Raw genomic sequence first — 20707 nt, 5'->3', positions numbered from 1 at the left:
AAGAGAACAGAGTTATGTCAAGGCTAAAATATGGACCCAGACCTGGACAATTAAGAAAGTGGTATCTGCCTGTCCCAAAGCCAGCTACTGAAATAAATGTATGGGTTGGTAGCCTGTAAGAATCAACCTCAGTATTAGCTCAGCGCTTCAACTAAACCACAGACCAAGCCTCTCAAGGGCTCGCAAAACTCTGCGTACAACCTGCACTGCTCCTCCAGAGGCTTTTTGCTTCATGTTCACAGACTTGGTACGACTGAACCCTCCCCACTTTCCAGTGCTTTCTCCTTTCTGGAGAGATTTCTAGCAGTCTTTCTGCTGCATTTTGTAACTGCTGGAAGAAAATTTCACTTGATTAGTGGCAGAAGCACTGCATGGTCCTTTTAATTTAGCAGCACACCATCTCAGGCCAGCTTCCAAATATACCTTGGCCTACTCCTGCTCTAGTCTGGGCTGCTGGCCAGTCTAACTTCATGTGGGATGAAGTTCTGCCGGAAGAAATGGGAATGGGAAGGACCAAGACCCTTCAATAAGAAGAGGGAAATTCCAAGCACCTCTCTTACATCATTTCACAAATGAAAACCAGACCACCAGAGTCCTGACAGGAGAGAGAGTGGCTGGTAATGAAGGCTTTTTCTTATGAATCATAAATCTAACAGTAGCAGCTGTAGCATCAGGACACAGCTATACCAAAGCTTTATAAGTCCATCTCAACCTGAAGACAGGGAATCTGGATAAAAGCAGCTTTAGCTTGCAAGGCATTATGTTTAAGAAACGTTTCTAGGATGTGAGGGAAACCTGTAACATACAGCAACCGCCCAAGGAACTGAGAGACTCCAGCCCCTGTCAGCTGCACGAAAGCACAGAGGGAAAGTAGCAGCCCTAATGAAAAGACACCTTTTATTCCAATTACTACAGGGCAGCATTCATATCAGCATTATCACAGGTTTGTCAGCCTTTCTGTGAGAGTCTACAGTGTGAAAAGGCTACATAACCAAATAAAAACTCGCCAAGCTGGACATCGGCACACCATCTTCACTTGGAATTTCATCTTCTACCAACATTCACCATCACATGCCTGCCCTACTAATGCTCCTAAAGCAAACAAGGCATTCAGAGTGCATCTTCTCTCCTTAATCTCAGCTGTTTCTGTACTTCCTTCATAGACCTACAGAGAGGGTGGAGGGGTGGCTGTGAAGATTAACAGTCAATCTGAGGGCAGCAGGGCTGTGGTTGGCATGCACGGCGTATGGGGGAAGTTGGGATGGCTGCAGAACACTTTGGGTAAGAGCTTCACTCTCTGGTCTGTCTATTCTCATCTACTATCTATTTTACTGAACAAGCTCCTTTTCAGTCATCATCCTAAAGACTCCAGTAGTAAAGTGCAAAACAGCTTTTCAAAAACTCAAGGGATTCAAAGGTGATTTTTTTTCAGACACCAGCTGGTTGCATAAATCTTATCAAAAGAAATTCGCAATGGCCTTGCCAGTTCCAAAATGGGACAGCAGAGCTGGGAAATGAGCTGAGGAGAATGAACATGTATCGCTAGGGTAGGGACTGAAGTTTGCTTCCTTATTCAGCACTCCAGCCAGCCTCAGGCTTCAGGCACGCACAATGGTTACAAAGTTCCTGCATGGTGTTGTCTTCAGTAATCCATATGCCTTGTTCAGTTAAGTGTGGAGTTAAAACATACATGAATGTGACCTGTTGAATCAGACACAGCAGAACAGCAGAGTCTATTACTCTTGTACAGGCTTCACTCACCAGCTAGCTTCTCTGGGCAGATGTCATCTACCTCGACTTCTGCAAGGCCTTTGATACATTTCTCCCAACATTCTTGCTGCTAAATAGGAGAGACACGGGTTGATGGATGGACTGTTAGATGGATAAGGAATTGGCTGGATGGCCATGTCCGAAGAGTTGCAGTGAAGGGCTTGATGTCCAAGTAGGAAACCTGTAACGAGTGGTGTCCCTCAAGGGTCCGTACTGGGACTAAGGACTATTTAATATCTTCACCAGTGATGTAGACAGTGGGATTGAGTGCACCCTCAGCAAGTTCGCAGACGACACCAAGCTGAGTGGTGCAGCTGATATGCTTGAGGGAACGGATCCCATCCAGACGGACCTTGGACAGGCTTGCGGAGTGGACCCATGTGAACTTCATGAAGTTCAATAAGGCCAAGTGCAAGGTCCTGCATTCTGGGTTGGGGCAATTCCCAATATCAGTACAGACTGGGGGATGAAATGGATTGAGAGAGGCCCTGCAGAGAAGGACTTTGGGATATCAGTGGATGAAAAAATGGATATGTGCTGGCAATGTATGTTTGTAGCCCAGAAAGCCAATCATACCTTGGGCTGCATAACAAGAAGTGTGGCCAGCAGGTTGGGGAGGTGACGCTTCCCTCTACTCCACTCCCGTGAGCCCTCCAGCTCTGGGGTCCCCAGTACAAAAAGACATGGACTTGTTCAAGCAGGTCCAGAGGAGGGCCACAAAAATGATCCACAGGAGCACTTTCTCCTGTGAAAAAAGGTTGAGAGAGTTGGGGTTCAGCCTGGAGAAGAGAAGGCTCTGGGGAGACCTTCGTGCAGCCTTTCAATATATAAAGGGGGCTTATAAGAAAGACAGAGAGAGACTTTTTACTAAGGCCTGCAGTGACAGAACATGGGACAACAGTTTTAAGCTGAAAGAGAGGAGATTTAGATTGGATATAAGGATTAATTTTTTACTATGAGGGCTGTGAGATACTGGAAGAGGTTGCCCAGAGAAGCTGTGGATGCCCCATCACTGAAGTGTTCAAAGTAAGGTTGCATGGGGATTTGAGCAATCTGGTCTAGTGAAAAGATATCCCTGCACATGGCAGGGGGGTTGGACTAGGTGATCTTTAAGGTCCCTTCCAATCCAAACTACTCCGTGATTCTGTGATTCTTATGCAAATACTCATTATTATAAGCATTCAGTAAATGTGAAATGTGCAACCAATGAGAACAAATGTCAGGAATAAGACTATCAGGGAGAACATAATTGAATAAAACAGTTTGCGTAATTTTTCTTCCATGTCATTATCAGTTATCTATTCTGCAACCTTAATCAAAGATTGCTGAAACAGCTTCTTGTGGAGCAGCAGAAGATACTCCATTTGCTTTTTGTTGCTCAATAGCTGACATGACCCACCCCGATGTAGTTAATAGCAGGACAAAGCCATTTTTATCCCTTCTTGCAACACTGCAGCAGCCTGTAAATCAGATCCCTGTAATCTTAGCCATACAGGCCACATTGCTATACAGGTATATGAGTATACTTAGCCATCTGGGACATGTTTTTGAATCTGGTATTTAATTAAGTCAAGCCAAAAATATAATAAGCAAACAAGCTTGGAAAAGTTAAGTAGAGGCTGGGAAATGCTCATGACAACTTATATGTGCTTTCTAACCATGTTGTATGTTAAACATCAAGTTCTCTTCCTCTTAGAAGCCAAAAGGCTAAGTGTTCCCTGCTTTGATGTAAAACAGTTAATTACTGTGTCATTAAGAAAGCTGAATTAGTGTATTAGCACTACTGTCCAAAAATCTCCATGCACTACTGACGTTTTTAATTCAAAACCAAATGGAAATATAAGCACTATAGTTCTGTGTGAACACTATCTTCTCCAGTCACATACCTACAGGACAATCATAGCTTCCTCTCTCACAAGCACATACACATATGTAAAGTGTCTGACCATCACAGAGTCATAGCAGAGCTTGAAAGTATGAACTTGAGTATAACCAATGAATGGAAATTTTCATGAGTTTATTGAAATAACATTTTTGAGACATATGGCCAGCCACTTCCCATGTAAGTAACATTTTAATGCAAATTTCTATTGGCCTCCGTGGCCTTATCAGTACTAAAATGTGTAAAAGACTTGGAGGGTAGCAGGTGGAGAAAACAGAAGTGGGATGAGGGTTCACATCCTGAATGCTGAGATAAATACAAGAGTTCCTCATTCTGTTGCTCTGCTTTTTCTGGCAGAAAAGCAGATCCATTCTCCACATCAGTGCTTCCAAAGGAAAGTGAGACCATACCATCATTGCTGGGGTTACACGTGGCTTAATATTGTGAACCCTCCTGCTCTGGAAAAGAAGGCCCTTCCATCCTTCCTTAAACAGTGATACTGCTAACTGGGTTTGTGGTATCAGAGACAAGCGTAGCATGACATGTTTCCAGATCAAAAATTCTGGCCCTAATATCAGGAGTTCTCTGTATTATATTATAATATCTCATTTCTGAGAACAGATATTCCAGATATTCCCAGCTGACAGGACAATGTATACCTAAGGAATAAACAGTTCCAGTAAAACTGAATTGGCCTAGGATATCAGAAAAGTCATGACAAATTAATTGGAAAATCTCTTCTTAACTTGCTTTAGATGTAAATGTTTACTTCTCTGTAACAGGAAAGCAGTACAGAATTTTATTTTCTCTACGGACCTGAAATGCTCTCTTGTTTTCTAATGATTTTTCAGAGAAACAGCAGAACGGAGACATGCTGGACTATTGATACAGAGGATGAAATGTCCCACCTCTCTAGAGGTCAGATGCAGCACAAGCACTGGCATAATACATTTCCTTACACGGCTTTGCCACAGTTCCATTGGTGCTGGAAGGATTATCCTAGGGATGGAAGGTCCTTCACAGTCGAGACATTCAAACTTAGATTCATCAATTTAGCCCCTTTAACACATTTAAACACAAAACCAAACAGCCAATGCCAATGGTAAAAGTCAAGTACTCAGGACTCTTTAAGAACTAGACTCTTTCCCCTTCCTCCCCCCAATGCTTAGATTAAGATATCAAAAAAATTTCTCTTACAGTTATTCAAATTCTTTGTCCCTCTAATGAAGCTCTCGCGACAGTCAAACTTGCGGCCTGGACACCTGCACAATGGAAACTAGAAAGAGACAATAACCTTGCTCAAAGCTGACCAAGGAGGAAGTGAGCCATCATTCTTGAGTTTTTTATTTCCCCGTACCTCCCAGTGTGAGACTGCTGACTAAATGCCATGGTAAAATGGCAGAGTGAAAAATTGTTCTCAGCCTTCCTTTAGTACTTTTAGCTCTCAAAAGAGTTTGCCACAGCACTGACTCGGGTCCTGCTCTGTACCAGGAAGTTCTGCACGCAGCTGCTATACATTTGTTTCTCTGTTAGAGAGACAGTAGTTGCTTCCTCTTTAACTAGACATGTCCATTGTTTCCCCATAACTCATCTCTGAATATTGTATTACCCAAAAAAAGACACAATACAGTTGTAGAGCTTTTCATAGCAATTCAACCCTCATCAAAGAAATCTACTGAAAATTCAAGGCATGACCTCGGACGCAGGTCTTCACGGGGTGTGACATGCTCACATTTTGCACTGACAAACACAAGTCTTCTTACAAGACTCATTTCACTAAGATCTTCAGCTAAACTGTGAAGCTAAAAAATAGTTTTTAATTTAATATTCTGGTAGTGCATAGGGAAAAGCATTGTTTTCTTTTGCTTGTTTGGTTATTTTTTTTAACTCTCCCTCAGGGAAATCTAATTTTGGCAACATGTGTGGGATGGAGCATTAATCTGCTGTTTTAACATGTGCGTATCTGGAATTTTTGAGCCACTTTTCCTAGCCTTGTGAACCTTCTCAAAACACTGCAAAAAAGAAAGGCACAAGGGATAACCCCCAAAAGGTGCTAGAGAGACATTCACTGCTCTTGTGGCCTGATTCTACCCTGTTAAAGTACTCACAGTCTAAACAACACTGAGTATCCTGACTAGTTCACATCTACTTGATTATAATAGTGCACTATTCCCACTAATTTCAGGTGGATGATAGCCCGAGGGTATTAGTGGGACAAGGAGTGACAGGGAGAGTATAGCTATGCCCATTCTTGTGTTGCTTTACAAGGCTCAATCAGACTCTTTGAGATAAGAAGCTCGTATTAGCAGGCGAGTTGAAAACTAGTCCGCCTGGGAGTTGTGCTAGTTTAACTTCAGCTCTTCTCTCAAACTGGGCTAATTTAACCGATGCAGATAGCTGCACAAGAAATCTTAGCTCAGTTTAGGCTAAACGAAAATTTGAAAATTGCTTTCTTTCCTCTCTTTTTTAGAATTTTTTTTTGAGGGAGAAAAACTGTATGCAAAAGGAACATCTATACTGAGATACCAAGGCTGCCCTGTAAGTTGTTTTCACGCAATTAGCATGAGTTGCCCTTCCCAAAGTACCTCATACGTAGAGCAGCCTGCAGCCACCAACAGTCAGGCTTACAGTGCAGCCCTTCTAGAAAGCAGTCTTGTCTTCTCTTCTGGACCAGTTTCTGCCTATGACTCACAGGGAAAGAAAGAGATGGTATAAATGGCTTAATGCTTGGAACAGGGAGCTCTGGGACTGTTCCTGTAAGTCCAGCTGTACCCAGTATGCTTCCAGCACTGTGCAAGAACGGGTAGGGCTGGAATGAAAGCTGGATATGTCAATTCAGCCTAGCTACCAGGCTGGGACAGATGAGCAAACATGCCTGCAGTAAGCATAGGCTCTGAGCTTATACATATTCCAGAAGGTTCACATACTAACTTGTGAGGAAATCAGACTGATGAGTTATTTTGGTGCTCATCTGCATGCAAATGAACTCTCCCAAAGAGGCAGACACCAAATTCAGATGTGTTTTTTAGACAAAGTAAATAAGCAGCCACAAAGTCATTTGCAAGACTTATCTAAACCTGTTTAATCATGCTAGTACAAGCTTGTTTTGAACAAAGATCTACTCTCAGGAGAAAAATTTTTTTTCAGAGGGAAAAAAATCCATCCCCTATCCTCATCAGCTCTCACAGGGATACATGCACCTTCTCACAGGGGATGGCAGCTGCTAGATTTAGCTTAGCTTTCAGCTGAACTGAAGCTTTCCACATAAACATCCAGGACATGGCCAGTGGTTAATAAACCATAAGCTGCTCCAGAATCCACAGTGAGTCTTTGTGGATTTTGTTAAAAGGCATACTGAGTAAAAACAGTGGAGTATTTTGTTTGTTTCGTACTACAAGGCAGCATGAAAATGTAAATGTTATTCATGAGTCCAGATTCATACTATCAAAATACCCTAAATCAAGTTTATGAAATCTAAAAGGGAGTTTTGAGCTTTCACAGCCCAAGTTGTATCTGCTCATCCACTCTCTGATGAGCGGCTGACAGAACGTCTCAGATGGATGGAAAACATTCCACAAGCAACTGCGGAGGGTGTGGTGTCACAGCAGCCTGCAGAGTAGCACAGAAAACACATTGATTCCTCCTGCCTACTGTGTCTCCTATTAGATCCAGCGCACCAGAAATGGCTGCTGTGACTCGGAAGCAGCGAGGGTGGGTTAGAAATTAGTAGGAAACTGGTGGAATACCAAGAAACACTCGTTTTTTCCAAGAGATTCTTACCGGTCACTGCTAACACCGTTAGATGACTCACAGCGGGACTTAGCACAGTGCTTTCCTTTAGCTGCGCTCACCAGCGTGTCATGCTGCACACACAGATCTGATCCGTGTTTCACTGTGATGACAGTCCACTATTTTGGCTTTAAAAACAGAACATGCAGAAGTACATTTCTGACTATTTTAAACATTTCTAACACACCCTGTCGCTGTAGCAGCTGCGTAACAAGACAACAGTATTTAAAGTCTTGGAGGAAAAAATGTCAAGGCCTTTGAAAAATCTCCTGTTTCCTTTTTTCTTTTTTAACCTACTCACTGACTATTTTGAGTGTACAACAACAAAGTATACATTGAAACCGGTATCTTCAGACATACAAGCCACAGAGGAATATATCAGTGACTCTTCTCACAGCTTGTGTATCGATAGGGTGTAGAATTGAGTACAGAAAGTACAGGTTTGTGTCAGACAGATCACATTCGTTAACAAACACACAAAGCTAACAAGAAGTATGTCCCCAGTCTACTATAAATTACTCAGACAAATCAAAGCAGCACTAAAATAAGCAATATTTCTGGTCACTTGCACTCTAAAGTAAAACAGTTTCTTGGAATTCACAAGCGGAGAGGTCCAATCCAAGCCCACAAATGCTGATCTTGGATTTTCTGAGCATATGTTTAGAGCACAATAATGCCTGCAAAGCACTGGAGACAAGGATACAGAACTGCTTCTATAATTGCTTATTGCTGCTTCGAGAGTCGGGCTAAAAAGAGATCAGAATAGTACTTTTCTAAACAAAGGTTTGGAAGAGGGGAAACTGTAAGACCTTTTACTCTCTGGAGACTATGGACCTCATATGCTGTTAATGCTGGAGAGAGACATACAAAGATCCTTCAGAGCATGCTGGCAGAAAGGCTGCCCTTCCAGAGGACAGCTCTACCCTATGCAACAGTGCTGGGCTTGCTGGCCTCTGCAGAGGGCACTTGGAGAGAGTGCTGCAGCTGCAAGAAGACTGCCCAGCGCACACCCCACTTCAGCGACTCCAAATAGGCAGCCAGGCTCTCTATGGCAAGCAGCTCGGCATAGACCTGTGGGACTGTAAATTGTATGGGTGGACACAGGGCAGGGACAGAATAAGGAAAGCATAAAAGTGGCTTAAAACAACTGTTCCTACTCCCACCCCTGCTCCTTTCCCATGCCCAGCGGAGTGACGGGTATAGAAATAGCTATCCTTCATCGACCAGCTTCATAGGCATGTGCGTGGAAGCTATCACTTAGTTCATTAAGAAACACAGAAAGGCCAAGCTTTGTAACACAGCTTCTTTTAAATGCTTGAGATACTGCTACAGACACATTATTCAAAGACAACTATGGGCAGCTGATATTTTAAGAAGCAGCTTCTGAAAAATCTGGGTTTCTTGTCCTGTGATACGCCACGTGACCAGGCACGTCATTCTGTACAGGGGAGTGGGGGAAGAGTTTAGCAGTGTGGGAAAGAGAGGGTCAGGACTACATCGTCTATTTGTTTGTTTTCCTGCTTGAACAACAGGGCTGCAGAATGACACAGAACCAAACAGCTACGAACACAGCTGAGAGTTATTCTGCTGAGTACAATGGTAATTTAAAAATGTAAATGCAATTCTTGTCCAATGCATGAACAGTTTGGGATGCAGGTCCTAGAAGAGACTTGGGAACGAAGTTCTCTGGGGTTTGGTAAAAGGACGGTCAGCATTTGGTACAAGAAAATTTTGGTCTTCCAAAGTATTTTATGAGGTCTAACAATAAGCCCTCTCCGGTTGTGGCAACTTAGACATACCCAGATAGGAACTGCACTTCAAAAAACGGGCATCACCTTGCTCTTCCATGCTACTTGGGTGCTGGCCTACTATTCATCCAACATTTCTCAAGCAGCTCCCTCTATCCCACTGCTGAGTGTCCCTCAGAAGGGCAACACCTTCAAGAACCAGTAAGAGCCTATCCTTACTAGTATGGAGTGAGGAAGCTAATGCTGCTGCATGAATTAACAGTGTGCTCAGACAGGTTTTGGCCAGAACTTTAATGAGGATGGCAAGTATTCTGCTGAGTTACTTACGGGATGCTGTTACAGAGAGGCTCTGTGATGCTGCAGCTGCTGAGGACTTGGTACTTGCAGGTGTGCACTTTGCCTACAACTTAGTTGATGCAGGAACCCAGGCTTGGATATTTCCTGCTTTCTCAGCTATTTTAAGAGAGGGGAGGTAGTCACATGTGGTTTTCTCACAAGCTCTCTTTCAATACTTGACTCCTTGGGGCCCAGTCTTGTTTTCATTGAAATGAATGAGCTTTCTGTCATTGACCCCCGTTTAACCCCTGACAATTTATTATGGACCCCACTGCTACTGTAGCTAGGCATCTTGTGATGTAAAATTCGTTTTTAAAAATTATTTATCCACATATTTTGGAGCACGCTTCTGAGATAGAAAAGTTCCATAATCATCTTATAACGCAGGGAACTAAGATAGTTAGAAGGATGGGCTGTAAATGCAAAGTGTGTTAGGTGTCTACAAAGCTGACTGTAAGTATCTATATGATAACTGATTTACTCAGTAAAGCAGGTTATGCTGAGCAAGCCATGCCATGTACATCCTGCTGTGCTGAGCTGCTTGGCACGTAAACCTAGCTTTGCTTCCCTGTGTAGGCACTGTTTCCTCAGCCTTCTTCCCTAACAGGGCCCAATGCAGTCTCTGATAACCTGTTTGAGGAGGAAATGGCACTGCCACTCATGTCCACACAACAGTCTAAAGGTTACAGGTCTTGCCAAACTGTACAAAACCCACACTTGAAGTCTTCAGCTGCCTGGTTTGGATGAGCAATTTAAACCTCTGCGAGTATGACAAACAAGAGGGATATTCCCTCCTGGTTTTCCTGCTGTATTAATGCATGCATGTGTTCGCTGGTTAAAGACAGAAGAGTGACGCCACAACTGATGGCTCAGGCACGCACCTAGGGGTCACAGCTCCCAGAAGCAGGGGAATCTGTAGGGTCGGCAGGTCCCTTCTCAGCCTGCCAGCTTCCAGGAATCACACTGCTAGTGCTGAACCGTAACTCTGCTGCCAGGAAGCTGGGGATACTGACGCAGTATAAGGGACTCCTCCAGGCAGCAAGGCTCTTGAAAGCCAGTCTTGTGATGATCTGTACTTGGACACATTAATTCCTTTCACTGTGTTTACCAACACCTCCTGCTGTGTGTCAGATGGTCTTGGATCACAGAAATCCAACCATCTGCTATGGATGAGTGGCGGAACTGATACCTTCCCAGGTCTTCCTTTGAGATAAAGCTGGGATGTGCCCTTAGCTTATAACTGTACCCACAAACATGAAAGCAGCTATATATTCAGTAGCCTATACGCAATCTAATAGTTTTGTCCTACATAATGTGCCTGAGGTCACGTAGGAAGTCTATGCTGGCAGAGAAGTGGGACACATCATCTGAGTACCTCCCTGGAGCTCTACACACCGAGAAATTTCCTCTCAGTGGGAACAGGATGGGACATTTGAGAAGCAATTCAATTAGCTTCTTTGAAACAATCAGAGTTTTTGAAACATTTGGCCCGTATCTGATTAAACTTCTTGCCATGGCGGTAGCTGCCGTGTCATGACTAAATTCTATGTGGAAATCACTGATGATCAAACAAGTCTTTTTACAAGCTACTCAGAGAAAGGCTCTGTCTACCATAAAGAATTATTTGGAAGGCACATTGATTTTTATCCTATCAGTTGGATTGCAACTTCATTAATGCTGATCTACCTCAGTACAACTATAGGCTTCTGTAGTTACCTTTGATGACAGTAGTAAGGCCAGCAGCTCCCATTGTTTGCTGCTGATGAGAAGAGCTACTAGGAAAAATGATGTAGCTGAGTTCTAGAAAATAATTAATTTTTTTCCTGACAAAATACAGGAAGCTGGGGTTAGCTGGCAAGAGGGATGGGAGAGGAGGGCATACAAGTAAATACCATTTCAATAAGATTATTAAAGCAAGTAAAACTTCAGGTAATTTCCTCCAATTCTGCTGACAGTAACTCATCTGGATTTTGTTTTGTTTCAAAATAGTGCTGTTGGGGAGAGATAAGCACAGTGAGAGAGCAGCAAAAGTTTTTCAGCACAGACACCTCCAGAATGCATGCATGCTGCCTCTTTAAATCTTACAAGCTTTAATGCTCCAAGTGCTGGAGGGATATTCTGCAACATGGAGTTTCAGGCAAAATTCCTAATTGAAGCTGATGTGGTTTGTAGGCAGGAAAAGTAGTTGTTTATATTTAAATATCTTCTCATTGGGTAGTTAAAATGTGTTTTCAAAAATCAAGCTACAATAGAAGCCATTAAAAACCCCCAACATTTTCCAACCACACACAATTGTCCCAAATAATTCCTATTCAAATTCAGGGAAAAATTGTGGTAAAACTTCTGATACTGTGATGAGGTCAGCTGCTGGCAAGTGGTAGTATTTTAATGACAACCATAACAGTAATTCATTAGCACTACTAGCACAAGTAGATTTAGCTGGTGTGGAGTGGATTGGTGAACAGCTAACTTACCTGAAAAAAAATTCTTATCTTAAATGAAAATTAGGAATGGTGACTTACCAGCTCTAAGAACCTCCTCACCACCTGTCTTTGTTTTAAGTTAGTTTCACCATCCAGGTTAGCTGTTTCGATATGGCACAGCCCATCGGGATCACTTGAGGAGAGCAGCAATATGTCAGCAGGTATAATTTCATTACAGCGAAGCTGCACAAAGTCTCCAACTTTCACTTCTTTCCAGTATCTGCTTATATATTTCTTCTCATTTCTGGAAAAAAAAAGACATTTACAGGACATATATTAAAAAAAAAATGCACAGACTGGGGTGTTTCCGATAAGATCAGGTTTGATTTATCACAGGAGTACAGTGCTTTTGGAAGGTCCTCACGTACTCTCAAGTTATGCCGGGAAATGGCAATGCAGACTGCCAGAAGCCCACTTCCCGCCCACTCAGAACCAGGTCTGAGTTCCCAAGACACTCTTTTAAGGCCCAGAGGACCACATGTGGACATCAGACTTGGCTAAGCAGGGTAAGCAGGAGCTTCATGCACTCTCCTTTCTCTCCCTCCATGCTCCAAGCCATCCATCTGACCCCATGAAGGGGAGGGCACCACTGTCTGCACTGAGTGAAAAGGAGTTGCAGACTTTCAGGGCAAGGGGGAAACTGAGAACAGGCTTGGACACAGGACACCTGCTTGGCACGGCTCCTGAACATCCTCCATCACGCACCACCCTCTGATGCACCCTCAGATAGCTTCCCTTTGTTCCCTCTTTCCAATAGGGACAAACTTTGTATAGTGCTGCATGTGATATTTGGATGAAGGAGCCAAAAATCAATAATGGAAAGGAATTTCCACTATTCATCACTAAACCTAGAATTACAAAGACATGTCATGTGGAAAAATGCGGTCCCAACTGCTCTACTGGGAAAGGACACTGTCATTTCTTTTAAATATTTCTGCAGTATCTCCATTCTAGCCATAGTGCCATCTGTTACATGGCTGATTTCTGCTTAGTTACTCTGAACCTTTTATTTCGGAGTGTAATTTCTTTGTCAATTCAAAGACTCACCCGCCTAAAACACCGAAGTGTATGTTGTTAATTTAGATACAGCCACTAAACCTCTCTCGTTTTAAAGGTCATGCTAGTTTGCTATTTTTTTTATTTTTTAACTTTTTCTTGAGAGCAAGGGGAAAAAGGAACAGGTCATTTCTTAACTAATTCTAGCTAAAATTCAAGGTTTTAGTTTCATGACATGCACAGACTCACGTGCTTTCTTGGCATTTGTGTAAATTGCTTTCTTCTGTTGTGTTTTTGAAAGAAATTGATTTCAAAACAGCCATAATTGTAAGCTGATAAAATACCTCCTGAAAATGGGAAGCTGCTATTCTGACACTTTTCTAAACTGTCAGAAAGTCTTTTGCCGTGTGAGCACTGAGATGGCTGTCAGCGCTGGCACTGTCACTGTCACCAGAGACAGACTCCTGTGACAGCACTTCAACTGGCCGAATGGGATTCTGATGGGGGGTGGTGGTGGCTATTTTATGTTCTTTAAAGTCTATTATTTTAAAATACATCAATTTCAGTTGTAACGTGAATAGACTTGTAACCCAGTGGAAGCACGCAAGCCCTGCCCATGTTGTCACCTCGGAGTTTCTGAGAGTCATGCCATGCCTAATTCATCCTTGTCATGCCTTCACTGGTGTTACAGGAATTAGTAACTTAATTGGCTTTTATTCTTGTATTTAGCCTAAATCCTGAACAATAATGTGTCAGGTGGCACAACAAGGATGTATCAGATCAGGTTTTACCTCCCAGAATTACTTCATTGTCCTTTCCTAACATCCAGTTTATAAAGGCAGGAATGAAAATCATGGCTATGATTTCTATTTTGATAAAGCCGGGAAAGGATTAATAAGAGCCAAGTGTAAAACATGATAGTCTAACAAGGGCAGGTAATGTAGATACTAGGTGCTGAAATTACCCATTCCCTCCACACTCAGGCTGAAACCAACATTTAACTTTTCCTGCTAATGAGTACGAATTGCTTTGAAACTCAGTGTGCCATAACGTAGTTCAAATCACCGCACCGCAGATCTGAAGGGTTTGTTAGCCATGCAATCTGTAACTCCAAATCCCTTCAGATGTGGCTGTTGCTCTTCATCCTTTTTAATTTAACTGTGAAACCTGGTGATGTTCAAATGCATGTCCAGTGAGTAGCAGTATAGAAGTATGATCAGGCTAAAAATAGCAAGTAGTCTCATACTATGCTATAAGCACTACAATTTTTTATTTAACTACTATTGTTTGAAAAGCATTGCTATTTTAGCATATCCTCATCTCTCACATGCTTAGCAACTGCCACAACTATATACACTGTGGCAGGAAGGGTGGATATTGAGCAACACAAGGCCAAATGGCTCTGCTGGGATAAATGCAGTTGTTCAGCCTGGAGAAGAGAAGGTTGTGGCCTTTCAATATATAAAGGAGGCTTAATAGAAAGACAGAGAGATACTTTTTACTAGGGCCTGTAGTGACAGGACAAGGGGTAATGGTTTTAAACTGAGAGTAGATTTAGATGAGATATAAGGAAGAAATTCTTTACTGTGAGGGTAGTGAGACACTGGACCAGGTTACCCAGAGAACCTGTGGATACCACACCATTGGAAGTGTTCAAGGTTACGTTGGACGGGGCTTTGAGCAACCTGATGTAGTGAAGGATGTCCCTGCCCATGGCAGGGGGTTGGACTAGATGATCTTTAAAGGTCTCTTACAACCCAAACCATTCTGTGGTTCAGTGAATCTATGGATGTAAGACCTCCTGCACATGCACCAGGGCTCTGGGCTTCATCAGACACACGGGAACAATTTGGCCCAGTATTCCACTTGATCCAGCACTCTGCTATGAAGAGCCAGTAGTGGATGGAAAATTACTGTCCACATGGAAAATTACTTCCTAATCCTCCTCAGCCAGGGTTGCTTTACATCCTCTAACACAGCTCTGAGCTCAGACTTCTCTCACTGCAGCCAGTGAGTGGTCACTCCAAGTATTATCTGCAGAGTACGGCACAATACTATCTTCAGATGAGGCGGTTCAGATACTAGACGCACTATGAATACATCAGTCCTTTAGGAGCATTCCGTAACATGCTCAGCCTGCTCTTCTGAACATGCAGGTTAGGTCACCTCGAGACAACTGTCATACCTCTACCCAGTACAAACACGCCAAGTGACCCTGTTGATAAAGTTACAATTTTGCCATTGACTTCTGCAGAGACAGAGCTTCGTCATCCAAGTTTTATATAACCTACTAAATGTTTATTCTTGCTGGTATATTGTGCCAGTAAATTGCAGAAGTTATATGATGTAGAGAGTTAGGAATGCCACACTTATAAGAGAAAGGTGTCTTTAAATTTAAGCTTGTCTTTGTGTTTGTAAGGTGTGGCATACAAGAATGCTTGATTCAAATTTTATTTGAAGTTCAGGAGTTCGAGCAGTTTTGCCTCAGTGTGTCCTCACAGACATTATTCTGCCAATCCCTCTTCAGAAGAGGCCCCTTCTGCATCTCTAACGATGTACATTGCAGTGGCCTGCTGTGATAGAAAACCTGAATCAAACACAGTATATCCATGGGTGGGCATATGTGCATCATTACATGTTTGGTGTCATTTTCAAATGGTTCAGTACACTTTTCAACTTCAGAGCAAACATAACATTTAAGCAAACGCTTCAGCTGAGCTCTTCACAGTAATGGCCAGGTTTGGAGGACATCAACAGTTTGACACACAGGACTGGAATGAATACCAGATCCCAGGGACCACCTCCTTGCACCTGCAGGCATTAAGGTAATGGAGACCACACCCTACGTGCTCTTACAGAACATTAACAAAATGCAGCAATGTGGGTATTCTTTACTCATCCAACAGTCAGCATGATTTTCCTGGCAGGGTCCTGTCTGTCCATTTACCAGGTAGGTGTCTCTGAAAGGCCTTCCTGTCCCTCGTCCTTAATATCCTAAAATCATCTGCAGATTTGCCATCTTTCCTTTTATAATTACCCAGCTGATAAATTAATGTTTCAAACACAGATGCCTTGGTCTGTTTCTCTGGGACCTTGCCATTTATTCTTGCTTTGTTCTGACTCTGTCACTACTGTGTGGTCGATGACAGCCCTCTGCAGTCTCAGCACAGGGCTTCAGGCACTGCTCACAGGGGACTCTTCAACAAAAGCTTTCGGCAAGTTTAAGTAAACATCATACGACCTCCTGGAATATTTTGTCGAAAGGCTCACAGAATCCGGCAGGAACACAGGACTGGGAGGCAGCATCTCATTTAGTGGTCCAGCCCCCTCCCACAGTCGCAGAAACCCCTGCCATGGATATTTAGGCCAGAAGTTAACACCCCACAACTCTAGTTCTACCTCCCCTCGCTTATCACAAGCCTGAAGAGATGTTTTAGTACCTATGACAAACCTAAGGTTGATGCTACAAGAAGCCAAAGCTGCAAACTATGATGAACCACAGGAAGAGGTCAGAGATACCAATTCTTAACTTTCAAACATGGAGAGCTGGATAAAAATCTTCCAGATCAATACGCTGCCACGAGCTACTGCCATTCTGCAAAAAGAATAGATACTGTTGGTACTCTCCAGTTAAATCACCATGATGAACTATTAATTTCAGACAGCTATGCCCAGCTACTGTGATGTGTTGTTTTGGGCTCATGTATTAAAAACGTCCAGCCTCCTGCACACAACCTTATCTTTAGCAACACCTTTGCATGCAAAGCATGTATTTGTCAGCTGTGGTTTAAACTCACAGTCACGTAAATCTTCATGCTCCTCTTTGCCACAATCAGAAGCAGAACTTGCCAGTGCTTTCACTTTTCTGAGCATATCTTTACAGGTAAACATTGACTGAAATCTAAAGATGGATGGCTAGAAAGTCGGCCAGCACAGCTGCATCAGCACCAACACTGTTAGCCAACAGCAAGTGTGGCCCTGGCAGGAGTCAAACTTCTCTAGAGGTTGATGCTCTTTTGCAACAATGAAGTGTGATTATCCCAGCATATCCACCGTCGAACATACAAGGGAAAGTCTGTAACATCCTTTCAAGTGTATGAACATAAAGAAAATTACTTCAGTTGCTTTTAAAAATTTGTATTAGTCTACCTACTGCATGTATTTGGCCTATGCTCTGTTTTGAAGCAGAATATCCTGCAGGTTTGCGCCAAATTTGAGACTGGCTTTGGTTAACAGCAAAAACTAAACAAAACAAAAAACATTTTTTCCCTTTAAATTTCAATTTTAAATTTAGAAACACAGAAACTCAGAAATTACATTTTCTTTTCCTATTAACCATGCTTTCCCCTCTTCTGGTCTCCTTTGCAGCATGAGCTGATAAAGATCATGCCCATAATTTTGTTTTTCTGGCCAAGTAACAGTTTTTATCTACAAAAGGCTAAAGATTTCAAACTGTCTCTATTTAAATATTACAAAAATAATTGTTTCCTTCTTATGACTAGCTTTTATCTGTATAATAACAAATTATTCAAAATTACCATACTTAAAGGGAGATAACAAAACTACACATACATAAAACTTAAGAGGAATCTTCTCTCTTCTCTCTACTTTTTTTTTTTTAAATCCGGGGAAAATATTACAAGCAGTACTTGGTAGGAAATGTGAAGGCCATGAAGTTGTAATCTGTTCCACTTGTGCAAGGCCCGCATACTAGAAATTTTATATATTAAATTGAGAAGATGGGACCACTAGGCGATAATTTCTTGCTTTCTATGCATCTCCACTGACAAAAATTACAGTTAAAGAGTGGGAATGGCTGACGCAGATTTGCTCCACCAATTGCAGTGAGTGGCTGGGGCACCTGTGCTTCTGTGTCACACTGCCCTAGCTTAGTCCCAACATAGGCTCCTATATTCATCTCAGCAGGGCTGGTAAAAGACATTTAGCAAAAGATAGAGGATGTTCTCTTGTACCTCTTGCGGTGCTCAGTCTGGTTTACACAGCACACCCTACACAGGTTGCGGCTGTGACCCAGCGGTTTTTAAGCCTCTCAAAACATCCAAATGAAGTGTTGTTTCCCAGTCCAAGCCCATCCGCTGACCTGCTTTTGAAGGAACAATTGTCTTCACTTCAAAAGAAATCAGAATCCTTTGCCTTCCCTGCCAGCTGAGGCTGGTCATTGAACCAGTAGACTTTAAAAGAAACACAGCAAGAAATTAAGTCTGTGGAAGAGGAAAAGCCCTCCACAAAAGACAAGTCAAAGAGTTGTTGTGTACAAGGCATACTTTGGAGCTGTTCTTGATGTCAGCCAGGTCCTTCCTTTCCATCTCAGGAGGCAGAAATAGAGTGGGGTAGCACTAAAGAACATATGAGGTACATCTCTGCCCTCAGTAACTTAAAACATGTTCAAATCAGCTGGCTACAAGTGCTGTGACAAGTGTCCTGGTTAGGACTAAGCTAATTAAAAACACTTGAGGCTCATTGGCAGGGCCCAAGCAGAGCAGCAAGTCCAGAAGGAGAACCTTAAATTGTAATGCAAGCACAGAAATCCCACATCAGGGACAAAAAAGCAGAGCTGGTGGACAACACTGAAATACATGCACAAAACTGCTGTGTTATAACCACTAATAATGATGATTTAAAAACTACAGGTGTAGCAGAGAATTTAAAAACAAAAGCTATCTATAAGACCAAGGCATATATTACACAAAGTCTGAAAACTCTAAGTATCTATGGAAACGCGTTGAGAACCATTTGGGTACAATTACAATGTTGTGGCAGAATGAAGGAAATACATGCAGCGTAAGTTAATGCCAAAGCAGGTTACATAATGCCCAGAATATGTCTCCATTCCACCACAAACGATAACATCTGTTTCTATGAAAATAAATCATGAAGAGGCTCTGAATCTGATATTAATTAGACAAAACAGATTAACAGAGTGTGTTCTTGAGAAATGTTGAAGAGAACAGTTTCTCCAAGACCAGAGTTTCTAAATAGACCCCCGAATCTTCACATTATTTTAAGGGCACTTAAATGTGTTCTTGTTTTCACAGACGTCAAATATTCTTTTTTTTTTCCTTCTGATTAGCAAGTGCAAATATATGTTACAGTTGTCAGAAGCAAATGTGTGTGCAATGACAAGGCATAAAGGTGCCTTTTATTAAATTCACACTTTCTGAAAACTGCTAATTTTTCTGTTACAAGTCAACCTTGCTATGAAAAAAAATGTACCCAGGAAACCTCAGCGATTCAGTTTTATAATGTGGAAGTAATAATTTAACTTCTCTTGTCAGTGTTATCTCCATTATACCCCACACTGAAAGAAACCTCACTATTGTTCACCATAATGAAACATTTACTACCCGGAATAAATGATTTTTCAGCCAAGAAACTTGTTGTTGCGGTAACAACAAGAAACATAAAAGCAGGACATGTAACGAAACTTTACACAAACCAAAGAAAGAAAAAGCTGTCTTCCAGAACTTGATTTTAAAACTCTAAGACTGTTTCAGAGACACATCTAGTATTTTAAGTGGTATGATTGTCAACACCTCTATGTTACTGCCAAAAGTGCTAATAAACTCCTCCCACTCTTCCAATAAACAGATATATTGGGAGAGAAGACTATGTGCTCATACTTAGCAGGAAGGACAGGTAATGATTAGTATTGATGCTTCCTAAATGGATATCACACAAAGGGTGGAAGAAGTGGCAGAATGGCCTGGATGTAACTTGCATCCAGTCCTATAGACATTAAAACCCATGAGTCAGGCACCTCCATACTAGAGCCACAAAGCTTTTGATAGTTTGATATATGAGAATTCTTCTGAACAAAGTAATGCAAAAAGTGCTCATCTTCAGATGTCTTCTTTCTGAGCATCACCAAACGCAACCTTTGCACTTGACAACGTTGCTTGCTGGTACCTAGAGCAAAAAACCACCGATGCAAAGGAGGCGGCTACCTCAGCAGTGGGCCCACAGCCAAGTAAGGTTCTCTTCCTAAATTTCAGGGCCATAACAGATATTAAGATTGAATATTGAATATTGACATTGCAGTGGTGTCCCAAGCCACTGCAAAAAGATTCAGCTGAGCTTGGTGCTGTGCAAACATGCAAGGAGAAACAATCCTCTGCCTGAAGAGGATTCCCACTCAAATTATAGATACCCAATGACACAAATCTCTTGTATCTGTGCCTGCTTCCTAAACAAGTAAAGAAAAAGTGGGAGCTCTTGCAAGGGAGATCTTAGGTGCCAAACTGTGGTAAGACATAAGCTCTGTGTAGAAGCATTCCAGGGTCCTTGTCCTCTAAACCAATAACTAATGTCATGAGGAAACTTAGGATAACTGAGTGCCTAAAATTCAGGTACAAGCTAGATGCATAAATCTGGTGGACTAAATCCTCCATTTGATGCTCTCCCACGGCATTTAAGCCAGTGCAATCAGGTGATCATTCCAAGGGAGCTCTTCATATCTTAACAGTACATCTTAAAAGGTAAATTTAGCATGGCTCTGCAGAGTTAACGAGGGAAATCCCATTCTTTAACACATTCAGACACTTCAATGGAAATTTTTTTCCTCTCATGTCTCTGGTTCTACTCACCTGCCTGATTAGATCTCAGGAATACCTGACCCAGGCCATAAAAATGCATTAATATATTCACTACATATACACAAAAAGCCATTTATAAAGAACTGCTAC

At 42.2% G+C, this 20707-nt stretch overlaps 1 protein-coding gene across 1 annotated transcript in view; it reads right to left on the bottom strand.

Moving 5' to 3' along the window:
- The window catches only part of ATP10A (ATPase phospholipid transporting 10A (putative)), a 114763-nt gene that overhangs the window by 59037 nt on the left and 35019 nt on the right, over positions 1–20707 (bottom strand). Inside the window, exon 2 of the mRNA XM_068395645.1 lies at positions 12048–12252. Within this exon, the coding sequence (XP_068251746.1) occupies positions 12048–12252 (205 nt within the window). The remainder of the gene's footprint in view (positions 1–12047; positions 12253–20707) is intronic.

This window comes from Nyctibius grandis, chromosome 2 (assembly GCF_013368605.1).
Source record: "Nyctibius grandis isolate bNycGra1 chromosome 2, bNycGra1.pri, whole genome shotgun sequence".
Taxonomy (NCBI): Eukaryota; Metazoa; Chordata; class Aves; order Nyctibiiformes; family Nyctibiidae; genus Nyctibius; species Nyctibius grandis.
Note: the sequence above shows the minus strand (reverse complement) of the source record. Positions and strands in the feature narration are given on the sequence as shown.